Genomic DNA, 22216 nt, shown 5'->3' with positions numbered 1-22216 from the left:
ATGAGACTGAGACAAAGGAAAGCACAAATGTTAACAATGACCTTTTGCACTTAAAGCTGTTAATTTTGTACAGAACCATGTGTACAAATACTGCAGCCGAGTTCATCTGTACCAGAAGTCCTCCATTTTTACCAACCTGCACGCACCTGACATGATGACCAAACCTAGCACTTCATCTGCGGCTTTCTTACAGCAAAATCAGGATCCACACACTGCCATACCTCACTGCATTACTTTTCTGTATTTGTTTTATTATTAGAAGCGGTGCTGTTGTGTTGTCATTGTTTTTGTCAACAATATGAAAGGAAACAACAACAGTACAGTTTGTGTAATTTGTTTGACGTCAAAGTTCGATGCAATTTGACATGATCACCCAGACTGTGGTCGTACCAACACGGTTTGGTTTAGTACCACATCTGAAAGTGGCCTTGGTTGGATTTAACAAAAAGAAAAAGGGTTTGCGTCGTTCAGACTGTCATTAATAAATCAGAATTGAGCTGCAGTGTGAACAGAGCCTATTTGCAGGGTGTAATATAAAGTCAAAGCAGGTACATGAATTTCAGATTTAGTGTCACAGAAGACAGTAAATAAAATAGACACATAAACAGACATTCTGACATTCACCATGGCTTGCAAAGTAAAAAAAATCTAGAAATAGTTATATTAATAGATGAAAATGATTTAAAATCCTAAAATTTATTAAGAAGAACTGCTGCAGATGGAACAAAACTGTTCCTATAAAGTTTTGTCCTACAGCTCGGCACCTGGAAGCTGCGTCCTGATGGGAGAAGGCGAAACGCCACAAATAAAGGATGGGAGTCACAGGTCACAATATTAGAGGCTATACGCTGTACATGCCTGGTGTAGAGGGTCTCAAGACTCGGCTGAGGCTCACCAATCAGCCTACTGGACCATTTAATAATCTGACTGACTTTATTTCTATCTTTCAGAGCCAAATTACCAAACCAGGCTACCTTGGAAAATGACGATTCAATAGAAGATCTAGAAACATATCTTTTATGAAAGTTTCTGTGGTCAAAAAAGCAGCTTTAGTTGTAAACAGATGAAAACCACAAGAATAATTTGCAGATGTGTCTTGGATGGAGTCTGATATGTGACCAAATGTCTGGATGAAATATGGTTCCTTTTACAGACCTGCTAAATACCTGAAATTATGGACAAGTCTCTGGATGAACAGGGGAAACTAATCAATAAAAAACACCCTCCTCTCTAGATCTTTTGGGTTCCAAATCACGTTGATTTAATGAAACTGTTTTCATTTGAGTAACAATAGAAAGTCCTTAGTGACCCCCATTAGAAACAAAAGCAGAGGCTGCCCAGAAAAAGTCTGTAAGCTTTATTTGTCAGGGAAAGATTTTAGACAAGTGAGAAATCCAAACAGCCTAAATGCTCCTGACAACATCAGCAAAACAACCCTCTTCTGCTTATTTCCCTCTTTTTCCTTCATTTCATCCTATTTTCTGTGCCTGTCCTTTCCTTTCATCTTAGTCTCACTGCACCATCCTTCTCCATTCTTCTGTGTGCAAAAGGTTTTGTTTTATTTTCCCCTATTAGACATTATGCTGAGGAACCTTCCTGACAGAACAGGTGCTGTTACATTTGCTTCATTTCAAAAGGAGATGTGTGGGAGTGTTGGCTCTTGTGCATGGAGTTTAGTTTGCATACAAGCTCTGCAGAGAGATATTTACAGGTAGAGGTTTTAAAAAAAACTCTCCTCTCAGCTCTCATCTGACTCATTCCTCTTATTTTTTTTGTCTCAACAGAAGTTGCAGATTTAGAAGCCAATCTCCCTAGTAAGTATGACAAACATACAGCATATTTTCTGAAAGTCATTTTAATTCTTCACTTCCACAACTAACGTCGACACTGGGATGGCATGGAGCAAAGCTCACAGATGTGTGTGTTCAACCAGAATCCATTTTTTTTATTCAGTTTGAACAGAAATTATGTTAAATAATCACAATATTATTTGTCTAGTAACTGCTATTGCTTAGCTGACTGATGCTGTCATTTGTAGAAAAATCACATAAAAATCAGTTTATCAAAGCGTATCATTAGTTAGATGTGACTTTATAGCATCCAGCTCTCCCACATCAGTCGTTCTGTATTAAACAGGAGACGACGTCTGGTACAAAATGAATGATTCTTGTTTTATACCTGGCCTGTGGAGGTGTTTGTTCAAATAGCTATTAAAGAGCACAGGCTTTTATATGACAATTTACCCCCAGTGTATCGGATCTTTATTAGGGAGTCCTCTGGTTATTAGCATGTGCAGCAGCGGAGCTCGTTATGATTTCTCTTGGTGTGCGCTGCACGCTCATCATCTTTGTTTCCGGTCTGATGAGTTTGTCCTCGCAGTCGAGGACCATAAAAAGGGTGATAAGTAGTCACCCTGTGTAGCACACAGTGGTAACAAGCATGTCATAAAGCCAGGAAACAGTTTTTATGTCATTCATGTCAGAGATAACGATGAAACGGCTCACAGTGATAATTTAGCAGCAGCACGACTAAAAGTCAACAGAAAGTCTTGTTGTTGGGTGTGTGCACTGTGACTTCTTGCTTGTAACTTGTCTGTGGTGGGATAATCTGATGCCTGGATGAAAATCGAAAGATATACACTCAATGTCCACTTCATTAGCTACCCTGTTCAGTTGCTCAATAACACAAAAAGCTAACTAGCCAATCCTACGGCAGCAACTTAATGCATTTAGGTAGGTAGACAATGGTGGAGATCACTTGCTGAAGTTGAAACTGAGCATAACAATGAGGAAGAAAGGGGATTTTAGTGGTTATGATGGTTATTGGGCTGGTCTAATCTACTGGGTTTTTTCTCCACAACCATCTCTAGGCTTTACAGAAAGTTAAAGATCATTTCCAGTGAGCAGCAGTTGTCTGGACCAAAATATCTTGTTGATTTCTGAGGAAAGTGGACAGAGTGGTTGGAAATGATGCAAAAGCAACAGTTAGTCAAATAAGTGCTGCTTCAAACCAAGGGAACACCATCTCTGAACATACAACACATCCAGTCAACAAGCAGGCCACATCAACGAAAGACCACACAGGTTGCCACTCCTGTCAGCTAGGAACAGGAAACTGAGGCTCCGGTTCACACACACACTTAAACTGGACAATAGAAGATGGGAATATAATGCCTTGTTTGAGTCTCCATTTAGCCTGCAACATTCAGATAGCAGGATAAGAATATAGTGGAAAGAAAATGAAAACATGGATCCACCTTTTTGTTCCCTCTTACTACAAACCACAGATGTTTAAGCAGCCCACCTTGTTGCTGATCATGTCCAACGCTTTATGATCGCAATGTAGCATCTTCTTATGGCTACTTCCAGCAGGATGACACACCATGTCACAAAGCTCAAATCATCTCCAACCCATTTGTTAAACATTGAGTTCACTGTACTTCAACGACCTCCACAGTCACAGAGTCTCAATCCAACCCAGCAGCTTTGGGATGTGGGAGAACATATATTCTCATCGGGGCAACTGTGTGATGCTATTTTGTCAGTATTGAGCTAAATCTGTGAGGAGTGTTTCCAACACCTTGTTGACTCTGTGACGCCAGGAATTAAAACAGTTCTGAAGGAAAAAGGGATCAAACCAAGTACTAGTAAGCTGTACCTAATAAAGTGGCTGGTGAATGTACCTCAGCAAGGGTCATTGGTCTTATAAAATACTGAATTTAACATTGGAATATTGTACAGCATTTGTGAACACTTGGATGAACTTAAATCAACATCAACATGATGTCTTGTGTATCATATTCCTTTGGATGTCATTAGACATCAGTTTGTGGGAGTTTGTCTTCACTTTTCATAACAATCCATTGATGATCATGTGTTGACATCAGTGACAGCTTGTATGAAGGGAAAGGGAGGATTTATGCTGTCATAATGAATGTTGTAGAACACCATCACACACTCTTCAGAGCTCTTTTGCTTCAATTAAGAGAAATAAATGCCGACACCCATGTTGGCACAACTAGAAACACCTGATTCCAAGTTTCTACCGTTAATGAAAGCTGACTGGATGAAACGCCTCAGCAGCCACAGTGTGTAAACAGCAATGTGTCATTTAAAATGTATTGTTTGCTCAGCTTACATGATGAATAAAGCGGTACTGTCGAAAGGGCTTATGTCGTTTAACATGGGAGGCAAATTAAGGCAAATTCTCTTTATTAACCTCAGGATACATTCAAAACTGTTGTTTTAGCCGTCGCCTTGTTCTTTTATATAACATATTTATTATGGTTCCTTTATGATTCAAATTTTGTGCATTTAATAATTTGTTTCTCAGGTGGATGGATGATGTTAGGTAATGAATTCCTCAGCCGTTTGAGTGCTGTGCTGTACGTATGTTTCTATTTCTGAAAGAAATGTTCTTCCTGGAGGAAAGACTACTTTAAACTATGGCTCATTCACCATGGTTACTTAATAAATGAGTTAATTGTGCTTTCCCCTTTTTAGAAAATAGAATTTATATTGGTTATATTTACGTAGCGTCTTGAGTTTGTGAGCATTTCCATTCTCGTGTATGATTTAGCTACATTGCAACAGACTGTGTTCTCCATGTACCAACAGGGCTCAACTCAGATAAAAGACACTGAGTTAACTGAATAAACTTTTAGTTAGTGTTTTGAAGCTGAAGACTCTGAGTTTCCCCTCTTTGAGTCCCTTCAACTCAAGAGTTAAATAAAGCTGCTGGTTTAAAGGGATTACTGCAGCAATGTTTAATTAGATTAAAAACTTAATACTCATGAACATGATTAAAGGAAAAAAAAGAGGGGAAAAAAATAAGAGATTTTTGCATGCAGTATCTGTCCTAGAACACCAGGGGGGAATATGTTGCCATGGGGACAACTAAAGGCAAAGCATAAACCCAAACATACTGTAAGAGAAAACACTGAGCAAACTCTGACTTAAGAGGAGTTCGTTGAATGTGATTGATGTTGATTATAAAACTTCAAACAGCTGCTTCTGGGTTGAAGATACAACTTTGGGTTTCCCTCCCATCACAATTTGTTTTTGTGTGCAGGTACGTGCAAAGCCAGTTTCCCAGATGAAAATAAGCTGCATCATTTTCAGCTGGCAGTGTCTCCCGGTAAGAGAAAGAAAGTTCCTTCCTGCACTTTTACATTTTTATCCCAAATCCTTACATTTCTGATATTCTCTCCATATTTTTCAGTTACTTACGTTTCTCTTCCTTTATATCATGTTATACTTGGTGTTACATTACAAAACCCTCCAGTTAGAAGAACAGCATCACAATGTTTCTGCTTTAATGGTTTTTGTCAGAGCTGACAGAATTCCTCTGTGATGGAAAGGGAGGTTGAATGCGTTTGTGTGTACGTCCTAAAGTTTCCTCTTTGAATAGAAGTTTTTGTGTCTTTGTGTGTTCACGTTACTGCTGGAATTTCATTAATCCTAAAGTTTGTGCTGCTTGCTCAGCAGTGTTGCAAACAAAGAGGTTTCCTGTCAAATATTGTACAGTAAAAAGAAAACACTGACACTCACAAGTGGAGAAGTTTCTTGTACCTCTTCACATGCTGTTTCCTACCTGTCATACACCAACTTCCACTCTGTACCAGCCTGATGTTATCTTCACATTCCTATTAGCACAGGACATCCTGGATGCACGGAGCTAGGCATGAATTTAAAGCCGTTGCTTGTGTGCCTTTATGACTGATGAAATATTTTATGCAAAGCAATTACTGAAATTTATAAAGTAATGAAATGGTCTCAGTAGAATCAGGCAGGGCAAGACACACATGATTTTGAGGGTCTAAACAAACAGTGTAGCCAGATTATCTGGATCATTTAATAACATGGTAACCTTGTTATTAATCCGCTCTGTCACGTACCGCTACAGGCACAACCAGGTCACAGCTGGCCCATGAAATGTGATAGTTCATATAAGGATGGATCTAATGGAGCAGTTCCCCTTAGATGTGATCATTTGTTGGCTTTTTTTAAATGAGTAGTTTCACAGTGAACTTTACATGTCATTTAAACATTAAAGGAGCGCTGAATGATGGTGTGGAGGCTTTAGTATCTTATAAATACTCTCTCCTACTAAAAAAGAAAACAAAAAAAGAAGACATAGTCTACTACAGCTTTTTCCCCTGGTTTACACGTTCGAGGACGCAGGTTTTTGGATGGGGTGTAGGGCTATCAGGGCGATTCCCTCCTTGCTGTTTTAAGGTGCATATCATCAGACCAGCAGGTTAATGATGTTGGCTCAATTATTCAAACATTACATTGGCATTTGCAAATTTTTCAGCTTATTTATCTCATGTTTTTTCATCTGAAATTTCCATAGGTCCTGTCAAAGGAAACATTTATTTATTTAGAACAGTAACAGAGTAATAACTTGTAGCCAGAAATGATGAGCTGTCTGTGTCTTTAGGTTGGTTATAAGAATTTAAAGCCAAACTAAGTCAACTTTATTTATAAAAGCACTTTCAGACAACTACTGCTGAACAAGGTGCTGAACATAAATTCATTACAACATTAAAGCATAAAACAATAAATCAATGAAAGATAAAATAATTAAAACCAATAAAAACCATGCAAGCAATAAAGTTGCTCATTCTATGAAAAGAGGTGGGTCTTAAGAAGTAACTTCAAACTGGACAATGATGAAGCTTGTCTGACCTGCAGTGGCAAAGAGTTCCACAGAGCTGGTCCCACCACAGAAAAGGCCCTGTCCCCTCTCAGCTTCCTCCACGTTCTCAGGACCTCCAGGAACAGCTAATCTGCTGACCGGAGGGCCCAGAAAGGGGTGTACACATGTAGCAGCTCATAGAGCGCAGGTAGGGCAGGGCATAGTCATTTAAAGACTTTAAAACAAAGAAAAGGATTTTAAACGAATCCTAAAAAGAAAATGCAGCCAGTGCAGGATAAATCTGCTCTCATTTCCATGTTCCCGTCAACAGGGGTGCTGCAGCATTCTGCACCAGCTGCTGACGGGACAAAGATTTTTGAGTGACACCAAATTAAAGAGCATTGCAGTAATCGAGCAGTCTTGTTATTAAAGCTTGAAATACTGTTTCAAAATCCGACATTGAAAGAATATATTTAACCTTGGTTGGAAAAAGCTAGATTCAACCTCTGCACTAATCTGGCCGTTTAGATTAGAATCACTGTCCAGTTTCACACCCAAAATTTTTATATTGATGCCAGCAGTCCTTTAAAGATCTGGAAGTATACCTGGAGTTTGTCCATCTTCCAGTTTTCTTCTGTTTTTCTGCACTGGCGTCTGACGGCACTAGTGGCTTCATCCAACCATGGCTCAGATGTGGTTTTAGCCTCACTTTTAGAAGAGCCTCAGCATCTAAAATTGTCAGACAGGGGGAGAGGAACCAAGAACTGTGCTGTAGCCTTATTAATCTGACCATGAGATTAGGTGTTACGTGACATGAACAAAATCAGCCATCAGCGCCATGGATGAGGATTTGAAATTTGAGTCTTCACCTAAGAGTCTTAGAATGTGAAATCGCATTGCCTGTGCGTTCTATGCGGACATTTTGAGGAAGTAATGTTTACTTACAGAGTCGGGCCATGCAGTTTTTGACAAATTAGAAGCTAAAACAAAAAAGTAAGTTAGCAAATGCTAAGAGTCAGGCTCGGATGGATTATGCATCTTCCAGAAAAGCAAACTTACCGATAAAGACACAGGAACTCCACATGATGGCGTCTTGATAGAAGGCACAGCTTCTGGCCTTCATCTGGACTTGGTGGCAAAGCGCATTTTATTCTGCTGCCAGTTAACAAACCAGTCTTCAGTGTATTTTGAGTTTGGTGACCGAGAAACCTAATCCATTGCTCTCTCACAGCAAAGTTTTGTGGTAGACGATGAAAGCTAACACGATGAGCTTTTTTCTTAATATTGTAACCTGCTAATGCACATGCATGCCGATCTGCCATTTCTTCATCCTCAGACTGTGACCGGGCGGAGGGGCGTGTCGGGAGCTTTCGGCGCTGCCTTGTGGGTTTATGACATATGACTGAGGTTCTGTCTGAGCTAGCCTTTTGTGGCCTGCCATTGGTTCACAATGCTTTAAACTTGGAAATACTTGGAAAATCCATTTTTAACCAATTTTTAACAATATGTTCCTTTAGAGTCACAAAAATGCTACATAGACATGTGAACAATGCAAAAAAACATGATTTTCACTGGAGTTGGTCTTTAAGTTTTTTTAAAAAAAACTTTTCTCATATAAAAATCACAACGTGGTATTCATAAAATAGGTGCAAGTTGGCTGAGTGTAAGTGCGACGTACTAGCTTCGGGGATAAGTTATATTACATTGAGTGGATTGGATCTTGTGACATGCTGTATGACGATTCTTTTAACCAATGAATGGATTGTAGTTGTGCAGTAAGACTTTTGACCTCAGTAGAATCATCCCAAAAATTGAGATAGGCAGGATAGGATATTGTGAAAGTAAGGAAAAAAGAAAAACAAAGCAAGACAAAAAAAGAGAAAAAAAAACAGTTTTGCTAATTTTTTTCCAAATATTTTAGAAAAAACAATAATTTTTAAATAACTAACAACTTATAACTTATAAAAACTTATAAAAACAAATTTTTGTCAAAATAAAACAATGTGTTCATGAACAAGTTGTATTTATTGATGTATCATTGATAAATAAATTACACATAAGAATTAATACATATATTTTCAAAATAATTATTAAAGAAGGCAAATAATATTTTATCAGTTGCCAATATTTTGGCACCTTTCCCAGTTTTTGACTGTAGGAATGCTTAAAATGCTTACCAACCTTGACCCATTGGCGAAATGGGAGCATAAGCAGCTAACATTTGAACGTTATTTGATCCAGGCTAAGCGACTGCGCTAGCTGCTCGCAGCCATTCCTTTGAGGGCGACTGTAGCTCAGAAAGAAGGAAGGTTCTCCATTGGTTTGATTTTTGGAGGACTAAAGGTTAAAGTGTCCTTGGCTAAGATACTACACCCTACGTTGTCTTTGGCATGTGGATAGTCAGGGTGAAAGTACAGCACATGTTAAACTGATGGTGCTGTAAGGGTGTGTGCAAACTAGTGAATGTGGCTTGTGGTTTAAAAACACTTGAGTGGTCAGTGAAAAAACACCGTACAAGTGCAGGCCATTTACAATTTTCTTAACTCTTCCAGCAATCACGAGCCCCTGCTAGCTCCTTGCTAATTTCTCCACTAATGGTGGGTGGGGATGCAGTTTGGCCCTCGTTATTCTGATGAATAAATAAAAGATGCATAAGTAATATTCAAGTCGTTATTAAGACTATTACATATTTTAAATGAGGGCATCTTAAAAGTTTACAATGTCAAGGATCACAGATGAGTTTTTATTGGTTCTTGTAACTGCTGATATTAGACCTATGTTATGTATATTCAACAACAGTCATAATTTTTGTTTTTTTGTTTGCTTTTGATTTTTTTCCAAAACTTACTTTGAGTTTTGAGCTTAATAAATATTTCTCCATTAAATAATCAAGCTAGTTTTATGATCGTGTAATAAATACATTTGACCTGTTAAAGCTGTTCTCAGCTTTGTGTATGAAAAATGAATGACTATTTCTTTGCTGTGCGCTCGTCTCTCTCTGCCACCCAAACAGGCAGCGTAACTCCAGATTAGCTTCCGCAAAGGGCTTTGTAAGCAAGATCTACAGAGAAAAGCAAAGACCTGCTATGAGGAAGAAAAGGATTGGTGTCATGTTTTTTTTAAGAGGAGTTGTTATGGAGATTGAGTTCCCAGAGAAAGACGCGCTCCATTATTTAAAACGTCTGTCTCTCCTGACACGCCCCTGTCACCTCTAGCACACACACCCATCTCAGGCTGCCTTCTCTTTTTCCATTTCTTTTTTTCCTTACGTAAGCCCCTCACCTTCATCTCCCCTTATCTGCCAACACATGTATGTGTTTTTTTCGTCAGTACGTTGTATGTTTAATCATTTTTATCATAACCGTACTCTAAATACTAATTGCCACATCGATAACCATGTGACCAAAAGTTACTGAAGAAATGCGAAAACATTAAAGGGAAATGATCCAAATGTATTTTGTTTTAGGCATCTGTTCTGTTGACTTGAGTACTGAAGAGACATGAGAAAAACATAATAACATGCTGTTTATGTCATATTCTCCTGTTGCAATTTACTTATATGAATTACAGTTTTGTCTTGTTTTATCTGCAAATGTGAGAGTTTGAAATGAAGCGGCAGTCTGCCTCGGGCTCCAGGCTGCCTAATATCTGTTTTGCAGTGTTAGGTAGAATCATCTTGACTTGTGTGGAGAATTTATAGCTCAGAGCTACACGAGTTCTTTTCATCTTCTTCCTCTTTCCTTTTTGTTCTGTTTTGTTTTCTTTGTTCTTGTTATCATTTGCATATCTGATGGGATGATGGGTTGTTTACCTTGGATCAGCGTTATTCATACAACAAGCAGGGCAGACATGTTATGTAACTGCCTGATGGCATTTATTTATCCCCTTACAGTCATTGTTCGCATGGATGAAACTATAGCACACAGACAAAAAAAAACCCTGTTATGTTAAAATTTTTTATTTTAGCCTTCAGATCATCCGTTCCTTCTCGCTGTCCCTGCTGTTCTTCATGTCCTCCAGAGGTCTCTCTGGATGAAATCTTTCAACACCAATCATCCTCTGATTGCATCACTCAGCTTCAGTGTCTTTTCTGGAAGGGGAAAATCACAACTGCGTGCCAATGAATTGAGGTAGTTCATGTTTTTCAGAGGATGACTTATCTGCACTGCAGGCATTGTGTATCCGAGCCGATGATGAATATGTGGGACATCAACATGCAAACTGTCAAGGAGGCATTATTTTTATTCTGGCAAATATATTATTTAATAACTATAACAAAAAAAAAAAAGCAAATTTTTTAGAAACTATAGCCAGACATCTTTTTGGGGGGAGCTTTTATTTATTTAGAGGATATGGAGTGATATTGTAGGAATGTGTCTGTGCGCGAGCATGTGTACAAGACTGACTGCTGATTGAAGACAGTTGGGAATTATTTATGACCTCTGACTGCAGTATTTATACAGTAAATGCTCCTGTTGTCTGTGTGTCTCTTGTTGCTCCTTCTACTTTTTGCCTCCCTGGGCTGTAACCATCCATCCGTCTATCTTTTGCCTTTGTTGCTTTCTCTTTATCTTTCTGCACCGCTCTATGCAACACATGCTCAAACTGAATGGTTTTTAATCCCACACACAGTTTCTTTCTCCTGTGTCTCGTTCCATTTATGCTACATGAGAGTCTCCAATCTCGTTAAATCGTACTTTTGTATTCATTAAATTAAAAAGATTTGGGTGATGTTTCAATACTCCTTTTAATGAATCACACAACATGAAGAGTTTTGTCTCTTGATCTAAATGTAAAATGTAGTCATTAAAAACTGCTATTCGTAGCTCTTTTGTGTAATTGAGGTCAGATGTACGTGGAATTTGTGTCGTGATCATAACAGAAGCAGTAGATTTTTTTTTTTTTTTTTTTTTTTTAACTTTGGTGTCTCATATCCCAAGTCTCCGTATAGTCTGACAGCTGAACAAGCATTTTGACACAGAAGGTGCAAAGCTGATTGATTCTGACTGCTCGGGCAGCAAAGCCTATATTCATGAGCCTGCACTCTGTAAGATCATTACATGGCCAATTACCAAGTTCTTTTCCCCTGCTCCTAGTCTCCCCAACTTCTCAAGTTCACTCTGAAGTTGTCAGGAGTGACAGTCTACCTGCTAGAGTTCAAACAAGCTGAGCAGGCATTTCATCTCTTTCCGTCCAGATAATTCCCCCCCAACTTCACCTTCTCTTATCCCTGACAGTGCTAGAGCCTTTTAATGCCTTTTCAAGCCATAAGATGTCCTCATAAGATGACAGCAGCACTTTAAATGACATCCGTTTCATTAAAGACACTTTTCAAACTGATCATGCGTCCTTAAGAAAGCCTTCTGATGGCTGTCAAGGCTGCATGTAAGGAGTAAGGGCAGCTGTAAATGTGTAAGAGGACAGTTGGACGGAAAGAAGTCACCACGAGCTTCTGCAAATAAATAATTTAGAGCCCTGCTACTTGTCTGTTGGACTTGATTTCCCACCATCCTCCTTCAGGCCTTTTATTCTATCATTTTACCAGCATTCACACACTTTACCGTATAGAGACTTGGAACAATTTCCCTACTTCATTTTCTAGTAAAATGAAGGAAGGGCCAGTATTCAAACATGTATCACACCAAATCCCCTTCCTGATCCAGATCAGTCTGGTTTTAGAGGGGCCACTCCCCTGAGAGACAGAGGTCCAACGTTCTTGGTATGAGAACCAAGAACTGGGCTGCAGCTTTAATTTAATATGTAAATGTATGTAAAATTTCTTACATAACTTATGGAAGTAATCAGGATAAACTCTGATTGCAGTCTTTGTTTGAACCTCACTGTATCCTACCTAAGCATTGGTGTCCCTACTTGATAATATACACTAATTCATACACTTTTATTATCTTCATTGTGTTGTTTTTATATTAAAATATTGCAAATTTCCTCTGGGATTAATAAATATTTTCACATTTCGCATCATTATTTGTTTAATTTAGAAACAATTAAGTCCTACAAAACATTAAAGTTATATTTCTGTCATTTTCTGTCTTTTCAGTGACTAAGAGTCTGCACCTAACTATCTTCACTTAGTCATAGGGTTTATTTTCCTACTGATGTGGGCTTCTTGGAAATATTGTCAGTTTCATTCTTGGCAGTCTCATCTCAGACAGTTTTTATTTATCTCGTCTTTCTCTCTTATCACCTCTATCTGTCTCTCTCTGTGTCTCTGTTGAATACTTTTACATTTATAGTAAAAGAAACATGCTTGAGATTTGTTGAGACATGTGAATGTCAGTAAATGTTGTACAGGTGAAGAATTAATGAAGATATTGCAATATGTGAGTATTATCTCTCAGACCAACTCTAATAAAGGGAAGAAGAAACAAATTGGTTTTGGGACAGACAGTTCATGCGTGGGATCCAAAATGTCCATTTTGGCACCATTATATCCCATTTAGGGGCCCTCGGGGTTTTATAAACTAAAAAAAATTCAATTGAAAAGTCAGACAAGCTTAAAATACTGTAAAAAAGACAAAAAGATCACATTATATTAAATATTTTACAAAATGTTTGTTGAGTTAAATGTACGCATTTAGACATATTTAAATCGATAAACTACTTGGTGAGGCCAACATTTCTTGTAGTAAAGCTTGAATTTTGTTTCCTGTTCTAAGTTTTGAAAATGTAATTTTCAATGTGCATAACAGAATATTGTTGTCTGCATGCGCACATGGCACTCTCAGATTTGCTGTGTTTGCATGTGCATGGATTATAAGAAAGCTGACTTTACAGTACTAGTATAGTAGTGTTCTGCTTATATAATATGCTTATACAAAGATAAATGATCCCTTATGTTTTTTTTGTTCACAACACGCAGGACCGACCTCTTTCAGTTTGGTATTTCTGTTACTGATAAGTTGTACGTTTTTTCTTTTCACACAAAAGTTTTTACACTGCAGAGATCCTTATGGAAAGATGCATCATGGTTTCTTCTCTCAGTTAAAATCAGTGATGAGAAATCTAAAAGGGAAAAAAAAAAGCTTGCACACAAAGCACGGACTTGTGATGTAACTTTTGTCTTTTTTGTTATGGTTTTTGTCTTTCAAAGGCTTAATTGCGCCGGCATAAAACTAAATTTTCTTGGCTCCTGATGCTCATGACGCATTTCTTAACCCTGATGACCATGATCATGCAGATGATTCTGGCCAAAGGCTCTGTCTTCATGGGAGACATATTCTTGTTTTTCATGAATTAAATATTGATGACTATTTTCTTGTTCACACTCTTGTCTCTTCAGATGAGGGCTACTACCAAAGTGGAAGGTTTCAGTTTGAAATAGATGTCCCTGAAGCCTACAACATGGTGGTAAGTAGTTCCGTTATGTATGAAGGGTTGGCCCTAAAATTCAGTTCACGTGTCTACTTTAATGTGTACATTTGTGTGACTTTTCCCCATGCCATTGCAATTTCTATGAGACAGTAATAATGCTATTAGTCGGATTAAAGTGATTCACGATGAGGGAACAGGTGAAACTTTACCCATTCCTTTTAGACATGAGGCTGCTGTACTTGAATTTTAACCTCTTAGATGATATTTATGTAATGACAAGCCAGAGACAGGTTTCCAGTCAGTAGCTCCTGCTTTAAAGATTTAATGAGGGTTGGGCTGCTCATTCTATTAGTGTGACCCTGAAGAGGCTTGTTTGTTTCCACTTAAAAAAATGCCTCAGAGCTGGTGTGGAAGTTTTTTAATTATAAAAGGTGCTATTTGGGGAATTTGCTGCACCTTAGACTCTTAAGCCAGTCAACCTGTAAACACCATTATGGTAGCAAAAAGCCTGTCAGTATGATTACTCTCTCTGTTGGTAGTAACTCAGTGGCTAATTGTCTGAACATTCTCCGCTTGCCGGGAATTATTAAGTTATATGTTCTTGAATTTACCATCCATTTGCAACATGGATGCTAACATGAGCCTTGGCAGATGTGATGAATGCCTGCTGGATTTTACTAAGTCCGATCACACTGAGGATCCTACGCAAAAGCAGCTTGTGCAAACTGTTGAAATGCTTTTGTTGCTAGCCATAATTAACATTAGTGAGAGTTGTGACACAGTTGGGGTCTGAGAGGAAAAGTACATCCTTTACCTGGAGCTGCTTCCATCTTTCTTTATTGTGTCAGTCCATTTTCTGAGATCTTGTTGGTACATAGTTGGATGCAGTGAACAGATTAGTACCACTGGAAACCGTGGGGGTAATATTCAGCTCAGTGTAGTTCCTTTCACTGTGACCAGAGAAAGGAAGAAATAAGGTCTTTTCATGTACTTAAAGCTGGGGTAGGTAATCTTTCTCAGAGACTTTTTTTTTTTTTTACTCTGGCTGAAGTGGCTTCTTGTCCTGATAGTAGTCTGTACATTTTGTAATCATGAACAATAAGAAATATATTTAGACCCCTCAGTTTACTGTAAATCTGTAAAAACCCTGACCAATCCAAACATTCGGACCCAAATGGAGTTGTTCATTTCTTATATTTCGTAGCTTCTCCTCCCGGCTCCCCTCTTCCCCCTCCCGCAGTGCATACCTGATAGCCACACCCTGCATAAAAATTGCATGTTAGCATGAAAATACAAAGTAGTGAAGAAGAAACTCTGAAGGCAAACATGGCGGAGAAAATGCAGGAAGGATTTCCCCGAGCCGGCTCGGTTTATTTGCGTCCTCCCGCTAAATAGCCGAGAAAGAGAAAATAGTTGGTGAAAAAAGCTGTGAACTAGAAAAACACTTGAAGAGCGCAAACCTCTGCCAAGGCCTTTAAAAAATTCCTGGATCCAAATTTTGATCAGGATCACCACCAAAATTAAATCAGTTCTTCCTTTTCACATTTCCAACAACTCCTGAAAATTTCATGAAACTCTATCCATTAGGGCTGCAACGATTACTCAGGTAACTTGAGTAATTTGAGGTTATTCCGTATTAAACAGACACACTTTTAATAGGCGTGTCATCCACAAAGACATGGGCTAGTTCTTAGATACTTTGAACATGTTTACAAGTCAGTCCTTCTTTCTACGGAAATTCTTCTTTAAATCTTTTAAAAAGCAGGAATTCGCGATCGGTTGAGAATTTTTTCTCCACACATTGAGCGCGTGCAGAAACACGTTGACTGCACCAAAGTATCACATTTTAAAACACATTTTCCTCATGCATTAAGGAGTAACAACACATGCAACAGCTTCACAAATACAAATTTATCGATTTACTTTGGTTGAGTTTCTAGTATTTGTTTTACAAATTATAATTAAAAAAATATAATCGTTAGAATACTCGATTACTTGTAGAAATAATTGACAGAGTACCCGATTCCAAAAATACTCGATAGTTGCAGCTCTACTATCCATAACTTTTTGAGTTATCTTCAACACAAACAAATCAATTAACGCCGGTAAAACATAACCTATTTGGCAGAGGTAACAACAGCACATCACTACTCGCTGGAAACCATGACTCCGGGGTGCTTTCGTTTCAGATGCTAATGCATGACCGTTGTGCCGCCGTGGTATGCCAACTCTGCATGGCAGACTACACATTTCAGCTGTTTGACACTTTGTTTAGCGTGAAATATCCCCAAACTTTGGAAATAGTTTGCGCCGGTGTCAGTTTGTTCTTTATTGTTTAAACAGAGATGCTGTGACAATACCGCCCCCAGCACTTCCTGTGATGCTTTGCGTCATTTGCTTGGTGTTTACAGTTCTTATACGGTCTGAAAAGCCGTGGTTGGTAAATGCTGTCAAGTTGGCTGGCGCAGCGTTTTATTAGCAAAGCTGTTATGGGCGTTTATACGTGTTGACAATGAAATTTTGTGTCATTGAATTTTTATTGTCGACTTTGTCAGCTTTGTCGACAAATCATTGCAGCCTTACTGAGCTTGCTGTCCTATCAAGAAAACACATTACACAGTCATATATTTTTTCAGCAATTCTCAGCCCACTCCTACACACATGATTTTATACAGCTATAATACTTAATAGTATGACCAGCGACTGCCATATTTTTAAAATATTTTTGCTATAATTAGTCACAGATCACATTCTGCAGCAAGATTGCCCAGGCTTACAAATGAATGGCTCATTACCAGACCTCTGCAGAGCTGGATGACATTCAGAAGAGGGAATTCAGCCAATTCATTCAGGATGCGTCTAAAAGTTGCAAGATGGTAGATTTTGGGGACTGGACTTAGGCACCCCTGTTCTACAGCAACACTGGATGGGTTTTTATTTTACCCCATGCTTCAACTCTACAACAAATTTATGGAAGTTATCTTAGTACTTTTTGTGCAGTCTTGGTAACAGCACGACGGATCCAGTCTGTACATAAACAGACAAACAACAACAATTACCTCTTCTCTTGCGTTGGTTGAGAAAGTATGATAATTATTTAATGTTTTATCTTAGGAACTTTACATAAAACACTTGATTCACAGGAGAACTCAGGCAGAAAGAAACATAGTGACTATCAGATTTCAGAACTATGAAGTGAGATTTTTTTAATAGTTCTTTCACAGTGATTTTAATTTGCCTCAGTATCTTATATAAATTCTCACAGACTCTGATGTGCAGAAAATGTAGGGTGTCTGTAATTGGCCACCTCTCAGATTATGAACCCTGAAGATCTTTTAATATTCACTCTTCATGTGAAGCTTTAATGGATGCAGATCTCAGAAAGGGGCCCGATTTGATTTATTTCTAAACTTATCTAACATAAAGTAGCTTATAATTCATTTTAGATTAATAGAGTTGATCAGAATAACAGAGATGCAGCCCAAAGAACTTCAAAATAATGATATCAAATAAATATATGGGTAATATTTTTGATGATCTTTTGGAATTTACTCTGAATACAGAGGTTTAAGTGAAGCAGAAGAACAGAAAGTTCACATTCTCTACAAACCTTCTATCAGTCCTGTCATCCTCTATCGCTTTTATCAGCCTTCTCACGCAGTCTCTTGAGTTTTTCTTTTATCCGCTAGGTTTCTCAGACTTTCAGCAAAAAATGATGAATGGCATCGTTAGAATCTGTTCTGAGATAACTGGTGTGAAGCAGAGATCTCAAATATCTTTGTAACCAGCAAAATCCTTCTCTGTCCACTGAGCATGTCCCTGCCAGCAGATTGTCTCTGTTGTAATTGTGACAGTTCATACCTGCATACAAAACTGGTAATAAAGTTTTTTTCTTCAAGTCCTCTTTCCATCCTATCAATATTGTTTTGATAGTCTTGAAAAACATCAGTAAAAACAATATAAGGAAGCAAGTATGATTAAATGCATTTGGTTGCCTTTATAGTATGACCTTCCAACCCCTTAAGGCTGGTTTATACTTGCATGCCATCTGGAGTATAGGTTTATACTCAAGCAAAAGGTAAAAGCGTTGTGTTGCAGTTTCATTTCTGTAACTGCAGGTGGCAGTAGGGCTGAAAGTGGCTAGTAAACTCCACAGGGCAGAGTTTTTTGTTTTTTTTTGTTGGTTTTTTTTTTTTTTATGATTTGCCTCAGTTCGGGAAAGTATTTCCTGTTTTAGAACACTAACAGACAATGACATTCATTCAGCGACAAGACCCAAACACCTGGAAACACGTATTCACACTCTGACCATTCACAAGGGAGTACTTCTCCACAGCTGCATTTGTATAGCTGGGATTCATGTTGAGTCCGACGAGGCATGCGACGTGAGTCGAGCTTGTGCGGACCTACTCACAGCCTATGGTGGTTATGATGTAACCAACCTGATATGGAAACCTCGCTAGTATAAACTGCCCCTAATTGCAAGTGCATTGGTGATCATCAGCTTCAATTAAGTTTGTTATCATGAAGACATCAAAACTCTATATTTCCTAAAAGGAAAGCAAATTATCATATTTATTACATAAGTGAATCAGACTGAACTTAAGTCCCATTTATGCTTGGCACAGAAAATAAATACGCAGAGGAACAGACAATTTTGTTGGTCTCCTGCATCAGTTACATGTGTAATTTAATCAGGTTTTAAGGAGCTTAGCTATCTGTAACTTGATGAAGCGGTTTTTAGCCGGTTAACAACGTGACTTAGCTTTAGCCCGCTTACCTCCGTTGGCTGGTTAGCTCCTGTTATCTCGGTTAGCTTTTAGCTACAGAAAGCTCCGAGTTCGCTTGATGTCAATCATCCACCATGACGCTGACGGCTGTCCTCTCAGTTCCACCTCTTTGTCCATATTTGTATTTTCCTGGCAAGACGACGCGCATGTTGCTGCCAACATTGCGACGGTAGGAACCGCCCACCAAACTTCAATTCAGCTCTTCAGAAACCTATGGGTGACGTCACGCAGGCTCTGTCCATCTCTTTATATACAGTCTATGGGCGATACACATGCACATACATCAACGTGGGTCTGGACCAGCTGCTCAACATGGAACAGGGGATCAGCACAGAGAAATGCTGTGTAAGGTCATGTTATACTCTAGATCACAGGTGTCAAACTCCAGTCCTCGAGGGCCGGTATCCTTTAGGTTTTTGTTGTCTCCATGCTCTAACACACCTGACCAAAACTTAAAAACAGGTTGACAAGAAGCTGCTGGATGCATTTGATTCGGATCAGCTGCGTTGGTAGAGGGAAACAACAAAAACCTGCCGGATACTGGCCCTCGAGGACTGGAGTTTGACACCCCTGCTCTAGATGAAATTACACCTCTTGTTCCTCACACAGCAATGTTTTTTAGTTCCTTTAGTCCAAATATGATCAATATCTGCTTATTGCACCGTTAAATACTGATGCACACACATATCATAGCTTTCCCTCCATTCTTTAAGCACCATTACGTCTGATGTTGTTCATTCTTAAATATGTCATTCATTCATTAATTATCCTAACCGTTTAGTCCGATGAAGGGTCGTGGGGAAGCTGGAGCCTATCCCAGCAGTCTTTGGGGGAAAGGCAGGTACACCATGGACAGCTCGCTAGTCCATCATAGTCATTTATGTCATATAAAATACATTTCAGAGTGTGTTGAGAGTCTATTCTGCCTGTCAGTTTATTTCTCAGCATCACATTATTCAGAGTAAGTGCTGACCTTCCTTGCAGGCAACAAAAGAAAGATAAACTGGGCAAGTTAAAGACGTGACACACTTTCAAAAATGCTCAGCATTTCATTTTTGAAAAAATAACCAATTGTGTTAATACGTTTTGGGGGTCTCGGTTGATATTCTGAAGGTCTATTTCCATTTATAATGTTGAGTTCATGCTGCAGGGGAGTGCTGAGGTTCTAATTTAGGTTTTCAGCTTTGGATATTTTCAGATTTTTCTTACATCTCTGTCAGCTTTTCTTTCTGTGATACTTAAACAGCTCTGCCACAAACTCTGTTTGGTTAATCGTTCACAAGTTTTTAGTTTTTAACACAATGACTAAGGCACAGTCCTTTGTTGTAGTTAAACACATCAGCTAGACAGAAAAATCTGATTGACAGGAACAAGGATGTAGAAGAGCTTTGTAGCTGTCAGGAATGTCAGCAACAGTTATTTCTCTTGTGGTAATGTCAGCATTCCTGCTGGCATTTAAACATTTCTGAGATGTGTTTGTTCAAAAACACAAACGATAATAAAAACATCATCAGGTTGCTTTGTCCTTTGACTTCAAATAATGTCAAGAAGCACTGGAAAGAAGTCATTGACACCTGTCCATCACAAAGGTTGAGTGTGGATTGTGCTTTTCTTTGTCCAGAACTGGAGCTGAAACTACACGGAAAGAAGATTTTCCTCTTTCCATCTTGATACATTTTAGGTGAGAATGTTATATGATGTAGAAATATAATATAGAACATGTTCAGCTCATCACTGAGCATGACTAATGGAGGTCTGGACAGAGCAAATGATTAGCTGAACATGATCTTCAATGGGTTCAGTTCAGAACAAGGTTCAGCATTACCCTGGCACCAGTTAAACAGACCACACAACCTCCATGAGCCCACAGCTTTCCTGTCTCTCCTGCTTAACTCTATGGCTTAGTCATGGACCTTAACAGCCTTGTGTCCCTCCACATCAGAACATACAGAGACCTCTTCTGCCTCCCTTTCTAGACTGTCTATCTCCTGAAGAACAAACTAATGAAACCAATCCTGGGCCCCAAGGTTCTGAAAACTGGCTCAGAATAAGGGCCTGACTGATTTCTCAGCCAATTGATTAAATTGGCCAATTATAGCCCTTTTAGAAAATGATTACTTATTATTACTCTGAACAACTATGTTGGATTCCTAAGCATTTTTTCATTTCCAACTAGAATCAGAAAATAATTCATGTGCTGCTGAAAACATCCTGCCTTATTCCAGTACCTAAGAAATATAAAAACTTTACATAAAAACAAAGCATTACAGTTGAAGACCTTTCAGGACCCATTACAGGTTTTCTTTATCTAGGTTTTTAGGTTGTGGTCTTGGGGTTGAAGATGTAATCTACTTGCTTCATAGACCCACTCTCATCTGGATAAATCAGGCAGCACTTTGAGGGTGTTTTTATATCTCAAGTATGTTTAATGCAGTTTAGCTGCTCTGTTAACTGAGAAACTGAATACATTTTAGGTGGATGCCTCCACAATCATCTAGAGTAATAACTACCTAACAAATACCACCACTGGAGCACCACATGGGACTGTACTCTCACCATTTCTCCTCACACTGTACACTTCAGACTTCAGGCACAACTCTGAGTCCTGTCATCTTTAGATATACTCTGATTACTCTGCAGTTGTATCATACATGGACATGGAGTAATGAGAACGGGTGAGTCAGTTTGTGATGTGGAAATAAAATAAAAATAAACAGTAGTGAATTCCAGGAGGAGCAGGAGTAAACAAAGCACTGTCTACATCCTGGGAGAAGAGGTGGAGGAAGACAAGTACTCCGGAGTTCGGCAAGACAACAGAGTAGACTGGAAATGCAAAATGCAGGCATTTACAAGCAAAGAAAAAGTAGACTCTGCATCTTAAATACAAATAAGATCATTTGTTGTCTGCACCATAATGCCATCTGTTTGGGTTGCATTGGAGCCTAAAATAACCAGGATTTTCTGGAAACCCCCCCCTTTGCGCCCCTCACTCTACAATATTTGGTCACATCACTAAGTGCCCTATTGTTTTTCACATCAGGTAACTCAACCCAGGCTTTTGGCTTCTTAATAAATGACAATGTCAGTGACTTTATCTCCAGTTCAAGTCTGCAGCAATGATATATTGTTGTCCTAAATCTTTACTTTGTAGATATTAAATGGATTTCATTTTATCTCCTGTACTAAAAGAAATGTAAACATCTAAGGTAAACATGTTTGTCATGTGAAGAGAAGCCGCTGTGCCATCATCATAATAGACACTGCACTGATCAATACATAAAACCATTAGTACATGACTGCTATTGGGTTTGATTTGACATGGTTGTGGATTTCAGTCCATAATTGTCACAGTAAACATAAAAGTGCATATTTTACAAGATGTATAAGCTGCAACGTATACAATATGTAATTGGGAGTGTGTATTGTCCAGTTGAGCAGTCTCCTGTCTTTCCTAC

General features: G+C 38.6%; 1 protein-coding gene across 2 annotated transcripts in view; it reads left to right on the top strand.

The window, feature by feature from the left end:
- ube2f (ubiquitin-conjugating enzyme E2F (putative)) overlaps window positions 1-22216 on the top strand; it is a 68547-nt gene that overhangs the window by 6647 nt on the left and 39684 nt on the right. For both annotated transcript variants that reach the window (XM_079254824.1, XM_079254823.1), the window contains exons 3-5: window positions 1785-1814; window positions 5071-5136; window positions 13940-14007. In XM_079254824.1, the coding sequence (XP_079110950.1) occupies window positions 1785-1814; window positions 5071-5136; window positions 13940-14007 (164 nt within the window). The remainder of the gene's footprint in view (window positions 1-1784; window positions 1815-5070; window positions 5137-13939; window positions 14008-22216) is intronic.

The sequence above is a fragment of the Telmatherina bonti genome (assembly GCF_933228915.1).
Source record: "Telmatherina bonti genome assembly, chromosome: 15".
Lineage (NCBI taxonomy): Eukaryota > Metazoa > Chordata > Actinopteri > Atheriniformes > Telmatherinidae > Telmatherina > Telmatherina bonti.
This window is presented reverse-complemented; position numbering and strand designations above follow the sequence as displayed.